This window comes from Pantherophis guttatus, chromosome 3, assembly GCF_059756535.1.
Source record: "Pantherophis guttatus breed Tessera chromosome 3, ASM5975653v1, whole genome shotgun sequence".
Classification (NCBI taxonomy): Eukaryota; Metazoa; Chordata; class Lepidosauria; order Squamata; family Colubridae; genus Pantherophis; species Pantherophis guttatus.
In genome coordinates, this window is record NC_142065.1 from 158,585,464 (window position 1) to 158,605,008 (window position 19,545).

Genomic DNA, 19,545 nt, shown 5'->3' on the forward strand with positions numbered 1-19,545 from the left:
AAAATCAAGGAGTATATGAAATCCCATGCACCGCCTGCCCCACCACATACATCGGACAAACCAACAGACGAATAAGTGCACGCATAGAAGAACACAAGAACTCAGTCAGAAAAGAGGAACCAACTTCTTCCCTGGTCCAACACCTTAAAGCCACAGGACATGATATTGACTTTAAAAAGACCAGAACTATCGCCAAAACTGAACACTTTAACAACAGAATAATCAGAGAAGCCATCGAGATAGAAAAACGCCCACACAGCATGAACAAACGAGACGATACCTCCCGCCTACCAGCCATTTGGAAACCCGCCCTTATTGACAAACGAGTCCCTAACACGACGAATGACACCAGACCCACACTCACGAGAGCCACACAGGATGTCACCACCACACATCCACGCAGAAAGCAGACTCAAACCCACACTGATTATGAGCCACGACCAAGGACCAGAAGCCAGACCGCAGCTGCATCATTAGCCACTTTAAACCCCTCCAATCCATACATGAAGCAGACTGACACCCACCATGAAGAGCTCGCACGGCCACAAACACGAAGCCAAACAACAACAACGCAGCTCACCAGCTCAAATCCCCCTGTAACTCAGACTAAGCTGAGCACAACCAAGCCCCCACCCAAACAGAACACACCCCCAGCCAATCAAGAGCACAACCAACCCCCCATCCAATCAGAGCACAGCCAAGCCCCTAACCAATCAGAACACACCTCCACCCAATCAGAACACAGCCAAGTTCCCACCCAATCAGCTCACACCCCCACTACCAGTTAAAAGGAAGAGACAGCTGCGATCTCACATTGCTCCTGGAAGCACGAAGCCGAGAATACCAGCCTGAAGATGATGAATGAGACTTCGTCGAAACGTCGCCAAGACACTTCCAATTTTACGTGGGAGAAGACCCGAATAACCAAAGACCTACATATATATATATATATATATATATATATATATATATATATATATATATATATACACATACATACACATACACACACACACACACACACACACACATACACACACACACACCATGTTTCCCCGAAAATAAGACCCTATTTTATATATTTTTTGCCACCAAAAAAGGCACTAGGTCTTAATTTTTGGGGTGGGGGTGGGATGTTGTTCAGTGACTCACCTCACTTGCGCGCGTCGCCCCTGGCCGCCTTTTTGCTGTCAGAGGCCTTCAGGAACTTCTGCGGTCGGCAAGGCTTTCCTGAAGGCCTCTGCAGCCAATATCAAAGCTGTGGATCAATCCAGAGCTCTGTTATTGGCTGCAGAGGCCTTCAGGAAAGCCTTGCTAACTGTGCCAGTTGCAGAAGAAATGGGCTGGCAAGGCAGGTGTTGGGGTGTGCGAGGCCTGCAACTGTCCGAAGGTAAGTAGTAGAGCAGCTGCATGCCCCCATCCCCACCCTACCTTAATTTTTACCCATGCACCCTGGAGTGGACGGGGTCTTAATTAGGACTTATTTTGGGGATAGGGCTTATATTGGGCATACGTGTAAAAATCACTTTCAGGATAGGTCATTTTTTGGGGAAACGGTAGAGAGGGAGGGAGAGAGAATGTACATGTACTGTATATATGTATGCATATATTTTTAGAGAACTACCTATTGCATCAGTAGACTGTCTGTATCCAACAGAGTCAAAATAGATTGGGTTAGTAATTAGTTCAAGTTTCTTGAGCCACTGGTGGAAGAATAGAAATCAGCATCAAAAGGAGAAGTACACATCAGAATTGGCAGAGCCACTGCTTTTCTTTGAATTGTTAATGTGGTTCCTCATTTCACTGAAAACGAAGATGGAGATCTTTAAGGCACTGTCCTGCTGGTCTTGCTCAAATCTTACAGATTTGAGACATGGGCATGGTTAAATGCAGGCTTGAACAAGCTTGATGGTTTCCTAATGTGACACCAACAACATCTTCTGGAATTTCCCTCCACAACTGTCTGAAAGTACTGTAACAATGAGATTCAGTAAATAACCTTCCAGAGAGGTTGAAATACAAACATAAAGATTAAGATGGTTTGGACATGACTGCAGAATGGAAGAACATCACCTTCACAGACCATTGTGGAAAAAGTAATCCACACAGGAGAAATTTCAGTGAACAGCACCAACAAAAATATGGCCAAAGCAAATTGAAGATGGACTGGAAAAAACCTAAGACTCAACTTAAATGATACAAAATAAGCCGCCCACAATTGGAAAACATACAGAACCAATGTAACAGCAACATACTGACTCTGAGGTTAACATTGTCCAGATGCTTACTAAAGAAATGAAAATCAAACCTAAAATTTGTGATGGCTATTTACAATTTAAGGGATATATTGATAGTCTAGACTTTATGACTGATAGCATAAGAATGAATTTGGCAACAGTCTTTAGAACAGATTTCCATTTATTGAATGAAAGATGTCAGTGTTGTCTGCCAGTTCTATATTGGGATTAACACAATTTTAGAGGCCACTGAGAAGGTGGTGTAAAGATTAATATAATTTTAGGTGCTACTGCAGTGCTAGTGTAAAGAGCCGCATTGGCGCAGTGGTTAGAATGCAGTACTGCAGGTTACTTTTGCTGACTGCCGGCTGCCAGCAGTTCGGTACTTTGATTCTTACTGTCTCAAGATTGATTCAGCCTTCCATCCTTCCGAGGTGGGTAAAATGAGGAGCCAGATTGTTGGGGCAATATGCTTACTCCACAAACAGCTTAGAAAGGACTGTAAAGCACTGTGAAGCTGTATATAAGTTTAACTGCTATTGCTATTGCTAAAGATACTATTGCCACTTAAAACAGATGCAACTCTGACAACCTATATTAAACATATTAGAGTTACAACTGAAATCACATAGGATTTTCTCAAATGAGGGTAAGAGAACTGAAAAATGAGCCCCAGTCATATTTTTATCAATTCATTTCTTTTAAAAGATAAAAAAAATAAAATAAAATCGGATGTTATTTGACTATCCTGAAGCAACCAACCTGAGGTTCCCCCCCAGATTTCTAATATCTGACTCATTTTTAAGCTGGTTGTAATGTAAGACACTTTATAGAATTCTATGATGCTGTAATCATTTCATTTTGTACTAATACATTTTACAGCACTATGTTCACCTGCCAACATACACAGTCAATCCCAAATTTGCTGAAGTCTTCAATTGCAATTAAGTAGCATTCACCTAGCAATTACATTTGCTATTTCAAATGGAAAATAACCATTAATGTACTATTCATCTGGGAAGATGTTGGTAGAATTTCTGAGTTTTTAAATAAATGATATCGATCCAGTAGTGTAAGATGATTTTGCAAGAAGCCAATTAGTTAAGCATGTTTTTTGACTGAATCTGACACTAAACAATTTCTCTCAAGGTATCACTTTTCAAAGGATGCACCAAATTCTGTAAAAGTCACAGTTGCAACTTTTCAAATAGGGAGTCAATTGTTTTCATCCCACATCATTCAGAACTACAAATAATACAATTTTTCAATCATGAAATGAATGTCCCCATTTCACAGCTTCTCTGAATCATGTAAGGAGCCCACAGTGGAAGAATATATGGTGGTTTGGGGAGGGCAGGACACATATTACATGCAAGTAATCCATGATTGAGAATTGGTTTAAGGTTTTAATGCAATGATTATTTAAATGATATAGCTTATTTTAATGTTTGAAGCACTAGAAAGAACAACATCTGTGTGGTGAACACTGCAAAAATATTATTATAAAGAGCAGACTGAGTAGAGCATAAGATTCATTACATTACTATCAGAACAATTAATTTACAAGGGTGATTATTTGGTGGGTTAGTATTTTCTTCTCTTATAAACAATATTTTTGAAGTCAGTAATCACCACATTTAGTTCCAATTCAGTGGATCACAAATGTTATATAGTTTCAAGGTGCTTGGTATCATTTCACACACATGATTATGACTCCAGTGGTTTTAATATACCTTTGAGACTGTAAACTACTAGGCATAAAAATCTAAAATTGGACTCAGTTGAGTCAAGTATTTTAAAAAATTGACCCAGTGTGATGATCATTCCTAGCATCTGCAAAGCTGTCATGCTTGATTTGGTCAGTACATCTTGCTTGGATAGTCTGCGCTTGAATTCCCATTTTCTGTGGTAGAATTAAAGCATGCCCAGATAATTAAGCAAATTCTTTCCTTGAGGCTCATTTGAAAGAAAAAAGTAGTGGCAAGTATTTTGTATTAGTAAAGATTGGGAGGGGGTGGGGAAAGGACTTTCATAAATATGTGTTTATAAATTTCTTTTTTTCCCAACATCTTGAAAAGTGTTAATAATCAATTGTGGCCACTGAATTCACCAATCCTTTTTGGGGGTAAGGTCTGTTAAAATTAAGTTATAAATATTTTGTGAAGAAAAATAAAGTGTGTAGGGAAGAACAGGGTAAGTGTGTAGGGAAGAACCAAAAATAGTGTTTAACTTATTAATTAAATCCTCCATATTATAACAGATTTTAAAGTTTATTTGAATTCTGCAATTATAATTGTACCACAAATAAGAGCTTGGAAGTCAGTTTTCAAAAAAATGAAGATCCACAAGGAGATTTTTTCTCCCCAATAAGCTATAAATTGCAGTTTACCTGCATTTTCATAGATTTACAATTTACAGATTCCTGCTGATATTTGCTGTGAGAAGAAAAATGTGAGAGTTGCCTAATCTGACATAAGATTATTAACAATCAGAGGCACAGTTTTCTAATTAAGAAGTACAGTTACTAAGTACAGGTAGACCTTACTTAACAACTGTTAAGCAACTGTTTAGCTACCATTCAAAGTTACAATGGCACTGAAAAAGTAATTTTACAACCAATCCTCACATTTACAACTGTTATAATCTCCCACAATCACATAATTCCTATTTGCATGTTTCACAACTGGCCTCTGACAAACAGAGTCAATAGAGAAGCCGGCAGTAAAATCACAAGTCATGTGATGTTTCATTTAATGACCTGGGGTGACTTGTGTAATGATCAAATGGGAAGTGACTTAAGTCAGATGTAATCATGGGATGTTTTGCTTAGTGTCTGTGTTGCTTAGCAACAGAGTTGCCGATCCCAGCTGTAGTCACGAAGCAAGGACTGCCTGTAAACACAATCCTCAAAACTGAAAAAAAAGGAGGAGAGGAGAAAATTTCATTTATGGTACCCTATCATTGAGACACAGGATAAGAAGCTATAATGTAAGGAGAAGAACATTTTCACTTCCTTCCTTCCTTCCTTCCAGGGGCCTTGTGTACATGATGAAGCAACTGGTCTATCTCTGTCTGGAAAACCTGCACTGCAGGCCTTGCTCTATCATTGCCATTTCTATGAGCATTTGAATGAGATGGTGAAGGTATGCTACCTGGGTCGGTATACATTTGATGTGAATTTTTCCTTGGGAGATCAGCTGGTATCAACAAAGAATGGCATGAATGGTAAGTGATATTTCCAAGAATTCATGTAGTGTGAATCTCACTGCTCTTTCCCATGTTTTCAATAATTTCTTCTCGTGATGGCAGTTTTAATTATGTGACAATTGAAAGTATTGTCCTCTGTAAATATGTAACACTACAATACTTATTCATTTCTAAAGTAAACAAAACCTTGCTCCTTAATCTAGTTCAGTGTTCAGGGTGCAGTTAGGTTAAAAAATGTGTTTGTAGTTAGAGGTAGAAAAGGAAGGGTTATTTTTGGTTTTTTTAGTAAAGGTTATTTATTCTTTCTCATTATGAAAAAGAATAATTGACTGTGTGGAATTTCTAAAATGTATATATTAATTAAAACCTTAAGGAGAATACATCCGTAATGTAAAGAAAGGAAGAGGCTGAAAAAATGGCAAGAAACTGCCTACAAGAAATAGACTGGTAGTTTATTTCTCTTTGTGACTGTGTTAATGATGTCCTGTGAGAAATTCCATACTGGGTTTATGAAATACTTTTTCATTTCATGAGAATTGTTGGCAGCACTCCATAGTGCGCAAGGGCCACTTCATATGTATTCTTTGAAGGGAACGTAGTGGAAACTATCAATTCTCAGTGCATCATGGAGATTTGTTTGGCAGACAATTAGGTTGGATACACGAAGTAAACAGTTGGTGGCTTATTGCTGTCTCTTGTATAAAATGATAGGGAACTTGTTGCGGCTGCGTTCTTTGCAATCAGCATTCCCCCTCTTCTCCATCCTGCTAAATCAAGTGTACCTTCACCTTAAGTCTATTCACTGTTGGGTAAATCAATATCTCAGAGCGTAAGATTATACACAGTTTGTCATCAATTTTATGGCATAAAATGCTTATTAGTGAAGATTAATTACCATGTCCCACACTTCGGCTTCACAATTCAAGGTGCAGAATATGCAAACTATTGAAAAAAAATTGAAAATATTTCTATAAAGAAAAACCTTTCTAAGCATTTCACACACTGTTGACTTTTGCTTACTGGATAATGAAAGGGGCTGTTTAAAGGTTAAAAACAATTAAGAAGGTCTAGTTAGGTCAGTCGTGTTTTCTTAGTGTTATTAACCAAACCACAAACTCTGGTTGCCTGGATGAGGTTTATGGATTACCAAGTTATTCTTTGATATCTTGGACACCATAGCTCACTATCTACCGCAGTGGTGAGTAACTGGCCCCTTTATGACTAGTGAACTTCAACTCTCAGAATTCCTGAGCAGCCAAAATGGCTCAGGGATTCTGGGAGTTGAAGTCCACAGGTCATAAAAAGGGCCATAGCTACCCACCCCTGATCTACAGGGAAGAGTAAACCTATGCCCAGATTTACTCTTGCTTTTGAAATTATGGAGGAAGCATGGTTCATCTTGAAATGACATGAAATACTTCAACAGGATGAAAAGGTATTGGTGGAAAGAGTAAACTTTTATAAGCATGGATTTCCTCTGTCTCCCTTTTCCAGACTTTGAAGATTCTCTTTCTGCGTGGAGAGTCCAGAATGGTGGGAACCAGTCTCCAAGTACTCAGTCAACTACCGATACTTGGGTAAGTTGAACATACTGTCAAATGGAATAGTCTGGAGAACTAGGATTCTGTTTTACCACCTGTGTTTCTTCTTGAGTTACTTAATACAGTTTAATTATTTTTTCTGTTTTTTAACTCCTCTTTTACTTACATTCAGAACCTTTTACCTTCCAACAGGCAATGTTAAAAATACTTGTGGATGTTTTCAGTGTGGAAGGCATCCAGTAATTTTTTGTTAGGAAAAGTAAAAAATACTTTTATTTCCAAAAATGGAGCTCTGTCTAAAAAAATGTTACTGCATGCCACAATATTTTCTTGTATGAGAACTTTTTCTACTAATAATTTCTAGAATTGTTTCTATACCTGACATTAGACAAATTAGCATTAGCTATTGATGGTAAGGCAAACCAAGTTTTTTCTTCTCCCAAAAAAATTGACTCATGTAGTTAATTATTTTATATTAAGTAAGTCTGTAGTCTTAAGGTGACCAGTGACAATTAGTTTATTCCAATTTCATTTCTTTCAAGAACAAATACAGAAACAATATTCAAACTGTCTTGTGCTTTACTTTGCTCCTGAACCTTGGAACCGAAAAAAACATGGCCCCTCTCCTGAATGGACTGGTTTCCATTTTGCAATGACTAGATCTGCTATCATACTATTTTTCACCAACTAACTACCTACACTAGCTAGTGAGTGTTCTTGAATCACAGAGGTTATTGAAAATTCCTTGCCTGTAGCTTTTAACCTTTTTCAATAAATTTTAATTATTTGGTATTCTTGTGAGTTTTTCTAAGTGGTAGGGCGAAGCCTGACAGGTAGGTACTCTGAAGTAACCTTGCCATGTTCTCTGGAACAGAAATGTGCTTGTGGCCACCAGGGTGTACACATATTTTTGTGTTTGTCTAGCTCTGTGCTGGATTCTTTAATTTCATCATTGTCATCATTGCTGAGAAGTTACTGTGCTGAAAAGCAAAGCAAAAAGCTGTAGCATCTTTTGTTATTTATAGTATGCTTCTGGGCCCTCCATAGGCTGCTCAGATAATAGAAATGAAAACATCTTATTTCCCATGTGTAACAAAATGGGAAAGGAAATGCTTTAAATGGCATAGTGCTTAATGGGCACAAGTTATTAATTAAATTGAAAGTGCCTTAAATGGCTCTCTTGTTCCTTGTTGCACACTTAGCAAAGAGGAGGGGGCATTTGGGTTGTATTGTGTTATAAAGGAATTCCCAACCATTCTATAAGGCTCTAGAAACACAGTCATGCTTAAATTAGAGGTTTTATTACAAATCCTTATCCCTAGTTCTACGAAAGAGATTCAAGTTTAAATGTCAATAGAACTGGTTGAGTTTGGCCTCCATGATGACCCTGGATATGACTCTCAATGACTCATGTGTTAGATTAAGTTTTTATAGGTCAATTATACTAAGATTATATGACCCAACACCATGTTTCATGTATAGCCGCCATCTTTTTCCAAATACAGTTCAGTATGGTGATTATGACATATAGAAGCTTATAGACTATTTGAAAGAGTCAGTTTGGTATAATGTTTAAAGTACTGGGAGACCATTAATTCTAGTCATGCCGTAGGCATGAAGTCAACAAGGTGAATTGAAGCGAGTATGTCTTTTTCAGACCTAGGAAGAAGACCACAGTAGCAGTTCACTTCTAAAAAATCTTGCCAAGAAAACTGCAGGGCATTCACCAGGAATCAACCTGACCCAAAGGCATGTGTGTTCACATAACACACTGCACAAGCGCAACACACACAATATTTGAAGCATCATATTCAGAAAATACCTTCCCCTTTGCCTCCTTAGCGTGCCAAATGTATCAAATGTATTTGGTGGGAGTGGAGAAGGGGATGGCAGGATGTTTTTCCCCCTCAATGTCTGTTCTCAGACTTTCAAACTCATTGCTAAGAGAGGCAAGACTCTTTCCTGCTTTACTTTTCTCCCTACAAGTAAAGACAATATTTGGCTACAGAAATTTTGTTGAGATGATTACTTGAATTGAATCCCATGCAATTTTCTTTCTTTGTTTACTCCATGCTTTGAATTCCTTTACAATAGTCTGAATTTATTTGGCAATAGTCCCACTTTTATCATTTTGTATTGCTGCTAGGCACTATGAGCACCATTTGGGCGAAAAGATGGGGAACCTCAGCTAAAGAACAAACAAAAATGCATATTAAATAAAGTTCTTGGTTCTTCTTAGATAATTTCAGCATCACCATCACCGGCATGTGCTATGGAAGTAGAAGCACCCTCTTCGCCAGCTGTTAGTCTTATTCACGATGCATCATTGAACCGACTCGTAACTCAAGGTTGGATACTCTTGAGAACTATATTAAACAAGTTCATTTCTTAGCCATGCTATGTACACAGTGCATGCTAGAAATTTTGGAATGGATTGTCCAAACAGCAGTCATCACCTGGTAGCTTATTTTTGAAACTCTCAGGTGATCAAGGCATGGGGTGGAAAAGATTAGCTCTGCACACTTTTCAGATATCAGGAGCTCTGTTTCGAAATACAATGTGTTTTATCATTTTAAATATTCCAAATGGACAAAACTTTTGGCTTGTATTGCCCTAGTCCTATGATTCTTACTGGACTGTTGCATATTGTTCTATTTATCCTAACAGAGGAATGTTCAGTTTAGGAAACAGCAACTGGCGGGTTGGGTTTTTATGGAAACAATTGGCACAGGAGTTGTTTTGAAGCTTCATGTAGCAAATAGATTTGATTGATTCTCTGTGGTTCACGTCAGAGTGAGGAATATATCTCCAGAGTTTCATGTGAATCCACATTTCATGTCGCTTATTTCTTTTGGATGTTGTGTTCTAGGTCAGAGTGACACAACCACAACAACATCTTCAAGTCCACATGTTTCCCCAGAGTCTGTCATTAGACCTAATCAGTGTATGGTAGTCACACCTCCTCTCCTTTCAGCTGTGTGTGGCGTGTTGGACAACCTGCTTGTTGTTACTCCAAAAGAGACTACAATTGCTCTTCGGAGAGCACATACACTAACTGCTCTCAGTAGGTAAGAGATCAATAACTCGGGAGCTTGCAAATAGACTGTGACAAATGATATCTCAAGCTTTGTTATATATATATTGATAAACTGTTGAGTGTTCTGAGAATTCAAAAGTAACAAACTAGAAGAATCCCTTCCTGAAAATGGAGCAAATCTGGAACATCTTGAAGGGCTGAAATTGATGGGGTTGGAGCCAGTGTGTGTTCAGGCCTGAAAGAACTGTTGCATACACATTGGAGGCCTCTTAATCTCAGGTGTTGCAAAAAAACCCCAAAATCCATTGAGTTGAAAGGCTAGGAGGAAAAGATTAAAAGAAAGAGAGAGAGAGAGAGAGAGAAAGAAAGAAAGAAAAGAAAGATAGATAGATAGATAGATAGATAGATAGATAGATAGATAGATAGATAGATAGATAGATAGATTTGATTTCTGGGATAGATATATTTTTGTATTAAAGAAATAAATATTATTTATTAAACTTACATGCTTTCTCTATATGACTTCTTGCTTGCTTGCAATAATGAAACTCCTCTAAGCCATGATAAGTCAGTGAAGCTTTTGCAAAATTGATACTTTGGAGGGTTTGACAGTTTTTAACACTTCCATATTTATTGAATTAACAGTTGATCAAAATAAAAAGTAACTATAGTTACTTTTGTAACTATTGTAACTAAAGCACATAATTTTCTACTGTTTTCTGACTTCTTAAAACCTGTATACAAAAAGTAAAACAATCTTCTGATTCAGTCATATGCACTAAATTCGCATCATCCATTAATAGTGTACTATATTTTCTAAACTTCTACACTGAGGCAAATGCTTAAAGTGCACAGTGAAATACATTTGCATATTAAATCTACTTGAGACATTATTTTACTTTATTATCCAATGACTACAAAAGTAAGATAAAATAAAATAAAATATATTAACTTTAATAAAAGAATCATTATACAGATATCAAATCAACATCAATAATGTGTTAACATAAATAAAATAGCTGTTGATGTTAAAATTATTTTTGTTTAAAGTATGAGTTTGGAAGTTCTAAAATTAGCTCTATCAACCATAGAGTCATAAAATAACTAGATATCTTAATGCAAATAGTTTTGCTATTTTTGTTAACCAGACTTTGTCTATAACAGTTCCCAAACCCTCCATGGGTTCTGTTTTTGCCCTCCCCGGCATCCAGAAGCATTCTGCTGGCCAAAAATGAGCCCATTTTGGCTCTGGAGGCCTCTGTGGGTCCCATTTTTGCGCTCCCTGGCATCGGGGAGACCTGTAGAGTGCTTCTGGATGCTGAGGAGGGCAAAAATGGGACCCACTGAAGACTCCGGAGGCCAAAAACAGGCCTGTTTTTGACTGGCAAAGTGCTTCTGGATGCCGGGGAGGGCAAAAACAGGACCCACAGATAGTTCGGGAGGCCAAAAACAGGCCCGTATTCACTCTATAAGACGCACAAACATTTCCACCCACTTTTTTGGGGGGGGGAAGTGCATCTTATAGTCCGAAAAATGTGGTATATATTGGTTCACAGTGCTTTACAGCCCTCTTTAAGCGGTTTACAGAGTCAGCATATTGCCCCCAACAATCTGGGTCCTCATTTTACCAACTTTGGAAGGATGGAAAGCTGAGTCAACCTTGAGCAGCTCAGGATCGATCTCCCAGAATGAGCAGTGAGTTAGCCCTGCAGTACTGCATTCTATCCATTGCACCACCACGGTTGATGGTACTCCTATGCTTTCTAAGAAGGCATAGAAAATGTATTGGATGTGACTGGACTGGTTGTGTGCAAACAGACACTGAGTTCAGATAGACAAATAAGTAGCGCGGTATTCTTAAAATAGGAATTAAAACTTATTATGGACCAGGTAGCCCTTCCTTTGGAGGATCGTGTACGCAGCATTTAGGCCTTTAAGATTAAAGCTGTTCCTTGCTGGCCGATGGTGTTTTATTCAAGTTTTGACTAATGGAGGATTTATATGTCCTCCATGGAGAAATTAATGTGGTCACAGAATTCCATATCTCTGTCCTTCTGTATCTAGCTAACGATATGAAATGGCCACATCTTTGAAAAATTCAGAACATGCAATTTCAGTATTCAGGTTGCTTTTTTTTTTTTTTTTGTATGCATTTTATAGGCAATAAAACATGAATCTCAGGGCTCTCACACTCAGTTTATATGCAAATCCAGCTCCTATCTGCTGCTGGTTCTTACCTGCAGATCCCCAATATCTAAGGCAGTGCATCTGTGAGGATGCCAGCTATCCTCTGAGTCTGATCTGACTGCATGTTATGTGTCCCACATTCTAGCAAAGGGAAACTTGATGGGTTCGTAGCTCATATGTGTATAACAGCAACCAAGGATGTGGAGCTTCCTCCATAACAAAATAAGACTTATTTTATTTGCTTTTTAGGCAGTAGAGAAAACAACATCATTCCTTCCATATAATTTTAATTGCTTATGCTGCTGTCTGGGTTTATTATTATTTCCTTTTTTGTAGCTTCTATATTTTAATGCACTTGTTATATGTACCCTTTTATTGACTGGGGTGAAATCCTATTGGTTTCTAAATAAATATATGCTGGTGATTTCCCCTTTATAGTGGATAAGAAGGAAGGTTCATACTAAACAACAACTTGCCTCTTATTAATGCAGGCCATGGTGTGAGTAACCAAGACCATTTTTTACGATCGGTGCTGGAGTTCATATTTATTTCTGTTAACATATCTGTCTTTGTTTTTGTTAGTCTTGTAAATTCTGCCTTGCTGGAGAGATACATCTTTGAAGTGAAAGCTCCTCCGCCTTGGCCATCTCATAAGGAATATTCCAAAATGCAGGTTGGTTGTGGGTGCTTGGTTCCTATTCCTTTCTATTGAATGGCTTAATTTGTCCAATGGTTTAACCTCTGTTTTTGAATTAAATTAATTGGCACTCTATTGTTCATTTTAATAACGATGTCAGGTTACCCAGACTTTATGGGTGTTTATTCTGAAAGCTGAGCATAATGTCTCCTAAGGGAGAGCTATGGTTCTCTTCAGTTGATGAGAATCTAGGCTATAGAATATTACTTACTATAGAAATAAAGTTTAACTACTTGCTTGTACCTTGAATGTGTCTCTGCACGTGGAAAGACACATAATTGTGGAGGAGAAAAGTAAGAGTAATGAGAAAAATGTTTCTTCAGAGGAATAAATGCTTCTTCATTTTACCTGCCCCTTCAGCATACTTCTGTTTCACCGCAACCCAGACAAGGTGGCTTTCAACAACCTTAACAAGTTTTCCTTTCGTATTAAAAATGCTGTAGCTCATATAGCTGTTCCAGAGCTATCAAACTTCCTGAGCTGTTAAAGTTAGTGGCAGAGTCCAGAATATAAGAATATTGAGCTCGGTGTCTTTGCCTCCTGGGGAAAAAATGTCACACACACATACAAAAATAAAGCAATCTGGTCTATCTATTAGATATAAAGATACTGCTTGGTCAAGTGCCTGTTTTCTCTTTTACCTGAGTTCTTTTCCTGTGCCCTCTCTGTAATATCCATTCAGTTTTGACACCGTGGGCAGGGACTACCCTACTTTTTGATATATGTGGCATGGTATAGTTTAGAAAAAAGGACATGTTGTTTATGACAACACTTTTGTCCCTTTCCTATCAATATGCATGTCCTCTAAACCAGGGGGGCTCAAACTCGATTTCATTGAGGGTCGCATCAGGGTTGTGTTTGACCTTGGGGGGCCGGGGTGGGAGTGGCCAGCTCAACATCACTTGTGTCAGGGGCGCCTGTGGTGGCCTGAGTGCTCTGCCAGTGAAAACGGGCTCTCGAGTTCTGTTTTTGGCTGAAATGGCCTCCTATAACCCTCTGCCAGCAAAAACGGAGCTCAGGAGGACAGCACGCAGCCCTCCTGAGCTCTGTTTTCGCTGACAGAGGCAGCGCGGGCCGGTCCTTCACCATTTCCAGGTGGTCCCATGGGCCAGATCTAAGCACCCCTGCTCTAAACCATCTTTTTTAAAGCTGGGCTACTTTTAAGATGTGTGGACTATAACTCCCTAAATTCTCCACTGCTCTAAACCAAACTACCTCCCACCCTTTAGCCCTATTCCCAGTCAGACCTATATTTTACTATCTTATACTGATCTTCAGCATAGTTAAGGTTGGTGTCAGTTCAGAAAATGCCCTTTCTCAGAAATATCCGTTCAGAGTGTTCTTTCCTTCACGTTCACCAACAGGATATTTTAGAATTAGAGGGGAAGTAGACCGTGTCAAGCAGCGTGGTACAAGAGATGGATCACTTCCCATTTGATGAAAACATGTCTCTCTTGATTTCTAGCCCGAAGTCATTCCATCAGGTTATTTATCTGAACTATAAGATACTTCAGTGTGCTGGTTTCCTTCTTCCTATAAACCGGGCAGGGATAGAGTTTGGCTCGAGTGGAGTAAAACACCCTTGAATAAATAAAATTCTTGATATAGGAAGCTGCTGTCATTTAAGCAATGCAAGCCACAGCATCTTATTCCTTGGAATCTTGCAGAACAAATTGGCATTTTAAAATAGTATGTTCAGGTGCTACATTTGTTTTAAGCGTGATAGAGGTTTAAAACAATAAATGGTTAATTTTTATTAGCATTATTACTTCCTAAACTTACATTAAATTTGCCCAGGGTGCTAAAGCTACGAAGAAGGCAAAAATAATTTCATCTTAGAATTCATGGGGTTTTCTTGCTGTAGCTGAGAAATAAGGAATGGGGAGTGAATAGCGAAGTGCAGGAAAGAAAGTGCTTGCGTGCTTAGGGATCTGTGTGCTGTAACATTTCGCTCCATCAATTATTCAGGACCTGCAGTGCCTTAGTTGATTGCTGTGTAGTTGTAAAACTCAGGTAACTGAATTACTGTTGTGCAACTGAATACAGAGAAGTGACATCAAAGCTCCTTTGATCTCCCTTCCCCATGTGAACCTTCTTGTGAATGGAAAGGAAGGTAAAGTATGAGCAAGATCAATAATATGCTCAATGAGCTTTAGCGTTTTCTTTTTAGAAAGAAGATGTATCCTTTTCCCTAGGTCTCTATTAAATCTAGTTCAAAGTGTCCCACTTGCAGAATAGAATAGAATAGAATAGAATAGAATAGAATAGAATAGAATAGAATAGAATAGAATAGAATAGAATAGAATAGAATAGAATAGAATAGAATAGAATTCTGATATTTTTAAGTTTTCCACATGTTTGCTGGTTCATTTGTTGAGAACTGATTCTTTAGCTTTTCAGAATAGCTTCTTTTTGCTGCTCTGATCTCCCTTGTTAATACATTTCTGGCCTGATTGTACAGCATTTTATCACCTTTTTGGTAGGCTTCATCTTTGGAACAACGTAGCTGCTTAAGTTTAGCTGTGAACCAAGTAAACTATATTTGCAAGTTCCAGGTCGGTACATATAGGTCTTCACAGAAGCTGACATATGATGTTACAGTATCTGTGAGTTCATCTAAGTCTGCAGAGGTACTTTCGAAAACATTCCAATCAGTGCAGTCAAGGCAGGCCTGTAGCTTTAACTTTGCCTCCTCAGTCTAGGTCCTCACTGATTTAATTGTTTGTTTTGTGGTTTTAAATCTTTGCCTGTAAGCAGGTACAAGATGAATCATGCAATGATCAGTGTGTCCCACAGCTGCTTGTCGTAAAGACCAATAAGCATCTTTTAGTGTTGTGTAGCAATGGTCTAAAGTATTCTTGCCTCTAGTGGGAACATTGACATGCTGAAAGTATTTTGGTAGCTCTTTCCTTAAGTTTGCTTTGTTTGGATACCTGACGTGAGCAACAGTTACGCCATAAAAATACTGAAATAATTTCTTCCACTCCCACCCCTGCGGCAAAAACCTCTGTCTTTAATGGTCTTTACAAATCGTGCAGGTTTATTCTCATGAGGGCAGGTATCAGGAAACAGGTGGAAATTGTTCCAATTTCCATGGCAATCAGATCATTCCTCCCTCTTCCACTTCTTCAGTTGCTGAACAAAGTGGGGCAGAATATCTGCATTCAGGTACCCCTCAGTGGTGGGATTCAAATAATTTAACAACCGGTTCTCTGCCCTAATGATTTCTTCCAGCAACCAGTTCACCAAACTGCTCAGAAAGTTAACAACCGGTTCTCCCAAAGTGGTGCGAACTGGCTGAATCCCACCACTGGCACCCCTCCCAAGCAAGCAGAACAAGGTCTGATAACTTTTCCAGGCAGTAAGACAAAATTTTGCAAGCACAGGTATAAAGAATCATTTTAAATGGCTTAAAGCCATGCGACAATGCTGAAAGCCTATAGATTTTTGCCTTTTTCAATGTTTTTTCTGCTAACTTTCTACTGTTATATACTGTCTTGAGCACGGGTATCCAACTCGATCGCGTCATGTGACGCATCAGGTTTTTTTGCGCTTGCGGAACTGGGGTGGGGTGGGTGTGACCTGCACGTGACGCATCCAGCCCATGGGCCGCCAGTTTGATACCTCTGGTCTTGAGTAAGTGAAATATGTTAAATAATTTATTCTACTTTTTACTTGGATACTCTTTTGTGCACAGATGAGTGTTGTCTAATGTACGGCTGCCATGTTGCCCACTCTAATAAGCTTGCTTGCATTCTCCTCCTGACTGTCATTAATATGTGATTAATTGGAGTAATTAGGGTCCAGAATTAGAGAACCAGTTTGGGGTAATGGTTAAGGCATCAAGCTAGAAACTGGGAGGCCATGTGTTCTAGTTCCATCTTGGACACAAAGCCAGCTGGGTTACTTTGGGCCAGCCACTTTCTCTCAACCCTAAGAAGGAGGCCGTGTCAAACTACTTCTGAAACCCTTGCCAAGAAAACGTGTCCAGCAGCTTCCAAGAATCAGACACGACTGAATGGAAGAAAAAAAAAAAGGAGGGGGAAGAGGGGAAGAATGGGTCAAGAAGCTTGCAGATGTTCTAGTCATAAATTTATCACAGCGCCTCTTAGGCAAGCAAGGAGATTTGCCTGTTTGCATTAGATGGCCACCATTCCTTGGGCATATGCACCCATATTCATAGGGTTGTCAGTTTGAAGATATTGGTTGCTTTGGGAATACATCTGATGTATCTACGAGATGTTCGTATTGTATGCTATGTTTGGATTCTTTGATTTGTTGATTATAGAATGAAAAAGAAGGAGGGATAATAAAAGAAATTAATTATGTTTTAGATGTCTAGTACAAAGATTCAGTGTGCATCAAGCAATTAGGGCCAGAATTAGAGAATCGGCTTTAATAGATGATTTCTGTACAGTTTTTGAAAACATTGATATGGAAAAAAATGCTATGGCTTTCTACGGGGAAGGGATTTTCTATTTGAAAAATAGAAGAAATGTATCTTTTTGTTCTCAGTGATTAATGATAATTATGAAAATTTTATGCATGCTAATATTTTCAATTTACATAATTCCTTACTAAACAAGCAAACACTTTAATGAGGTAGTAATGCCAGGCTCTGATGCTATCTTCTGTTTAATTGTTTGTTAGTTTAACAGCATTTCTAGTTAACTTCAATTCAAAATACTGCAAAACTTTCTTTTTAGAGGAGCTTTAATGTGAGTGCCCAGCAAACAAAGTTCAGTAATGCACATACCAGTGGTGGGATTCTACCAGTTCGGACTTGTTCAGGTGAACTGTTAGCTCCGACTTTCAGCCGTGAGCGAACCGGTTCTCTCTTTCTTTGAAATGGGCCCGCCCACCTGCCCCTGCGTTATACTTACCTATATTTCTGCTTCCGAAGCCCAGCTGATCGAGACAGCAGAGTGGATTGGCGCTCCTCAGCTGTTTTCATTGCTCTCAGCAATGCGGAAGTTCAATTTTTTGAAAACTGCACATGCGCATAGCACATACACACTCAAATATCTATGTGTATAGAAAAAGAGACAGAAAATTAATAGGAAATATGTTCTTGTGTCAAGGTTTACATGTTGATATTATGTACATTACCAAAGTCATGTGATAGGACAGTATGAAAGTTATTTTTATTAGTAAATAAGCAGTCTTAGTGGATTTTAATTCCAAATGTATTCTGGATTAGAGGCCTACTTTTTAAAGGTAGAATGCCAGCCCTATAGTTCTTTAAGGATTATTTAAAGATGTTTGGATGAGTGATTAAGGCATCAGCTAAAAACCAGGTGCCTGAGTTCTAGTCCCACCTTAGACATGAAAGCCAGTTGGGTGATTTTGGGTCAGTCACTCTCAGTCCAATTCACCTTGTAGGGTTGTCTATGGAGATTCTAAATCATCCAGATCATGCTTGTCCCAATTGCTTTTTCAAGAGACAACTGGAATTTCTGGTTTTTCTTTTCTTGGAGGACATTTTGCTTTTCATCCAAGAAGCTTCTTCAGCTCTGACTCCCCACCATCCAGTCAGAGCTGAAGAAGTTTCTTAGATGAGAAGCAAAATGTCTTCCAAGAAAAGAAAAACCAGAAAGTCCAGTTGCCTCTTGAAAAAACACCTTTGGGACACCTTCTAGGGTTGTTGTTGTGGAGGAGATAGAAGGAAGAAGATATGTTGGATATGTTAGCCACCTTGACTTCTGTGTAAAAATAATAAAGGCAGAATAAAGGTTTTTTTAAAAAAATAGTTGTAAAAATGTTATCCATATATCAGCATCTAATAATTTTGTGTTTTGTTTAAGCAGATTTTATTTCTACTGGAATTTGTTTCATCATTTTCTCAACTGTTGAGGTCATGTTTGTTGGTGGACACTAATCTTGTATTGCACGATGAGTTATTGAAGCCTCTTTTGGAAAAGTTCTTTGTGATTCTTTCCTTTAATTCCAAGGACAGCATAGGTAAGGAGCAGACATCTGAAAATTTTGTATAAAAGTTGTATGAGTTGATGTCAACATTTTGTTTTCTACAGTCTGGAAGCAAAGCAAAAGTATCACCATAACTCGGTGATACTTGTTGAAGGTTCAATATTTCCAAATAGGAATGGAAACATTTCTACCTAAAAGATTATCCATATAGATAGTAACAGGGCTGGATGGAATAATGGCCTGGAAAGCTAATGCCCCCACCCCCAGATAGAATTCATGGTTTCCTGAGGAAAACAATTGTTTAAAAGAAAAAACTGATCTTCTGTGATTTCAGGAATCTTTCAAGAAAACCCTTTTTGCACTAGGATCTTCATGACAGCTAGAGGGAAGAAATAGTTTCTAATAGAAATATTCTGACCTCAAATAAGGATTGTTTCAAGCTCAGAACCCTTTTGGAAGGACTTCCAATAAAGTCATAACAATCCATTTTAAATGTTGTTTCAGTTCTTCTCTGTGTTAATTAAGTGGGAATAGCACCAAGACTGCCATTTAATTTCTAGGCAACAAAGCACGATTTTAAGTCCCAGATAGGCCAGTTGCTTGCCATTGTTACCATATATTGTACAAAACTATAAGAACTCAAGAATACAGTATATATGCTTACTTACTTTGAAGATATCTCTTGAGTTATGTCTTGAAGATATTAATCGG

The 19,545-nt window shown here is 38.4% G+C and overlaps 1 protein-coding gene across 2 annotated transcripts in view; it reads left to right on the forward strand.

The window, feature by feature from the left end:
- RTTN (rotatin) overlaps positions 1-19,545 on the forward strand; it is a 99,383-nt gene that overhangs the window by 55,944 nt on the left and 23,894 nt on the right. For both annotated transcript variants that reach the window (XM_034429040.2, XM_087890397.1), the window contains 6 exons: positions 5,270-5,462; positions 6,939-7,021; positions 9,225-9,333; positions 9,855-10,053; positions 12,792-12,882; positions 18,714-18,867. In XM_034429040.2, the coding sequence (XP_034284931.2) occupies positions 5,270-5,462; positions 6,939-7,021; positions 9,225-9,333; positions 9,855-10,053; positions 12,792-12,882; positions 18,714-18,867 (829 nt within the window). The remainder of the gene's footprint in view (positions 1-5,269; positions 5,463-6,938; positions 7,022-9,224; positions 9,334-9,854; positions 10,054-12,791; positions 12,883-18,713; positions 18,868-19,545) is intronic.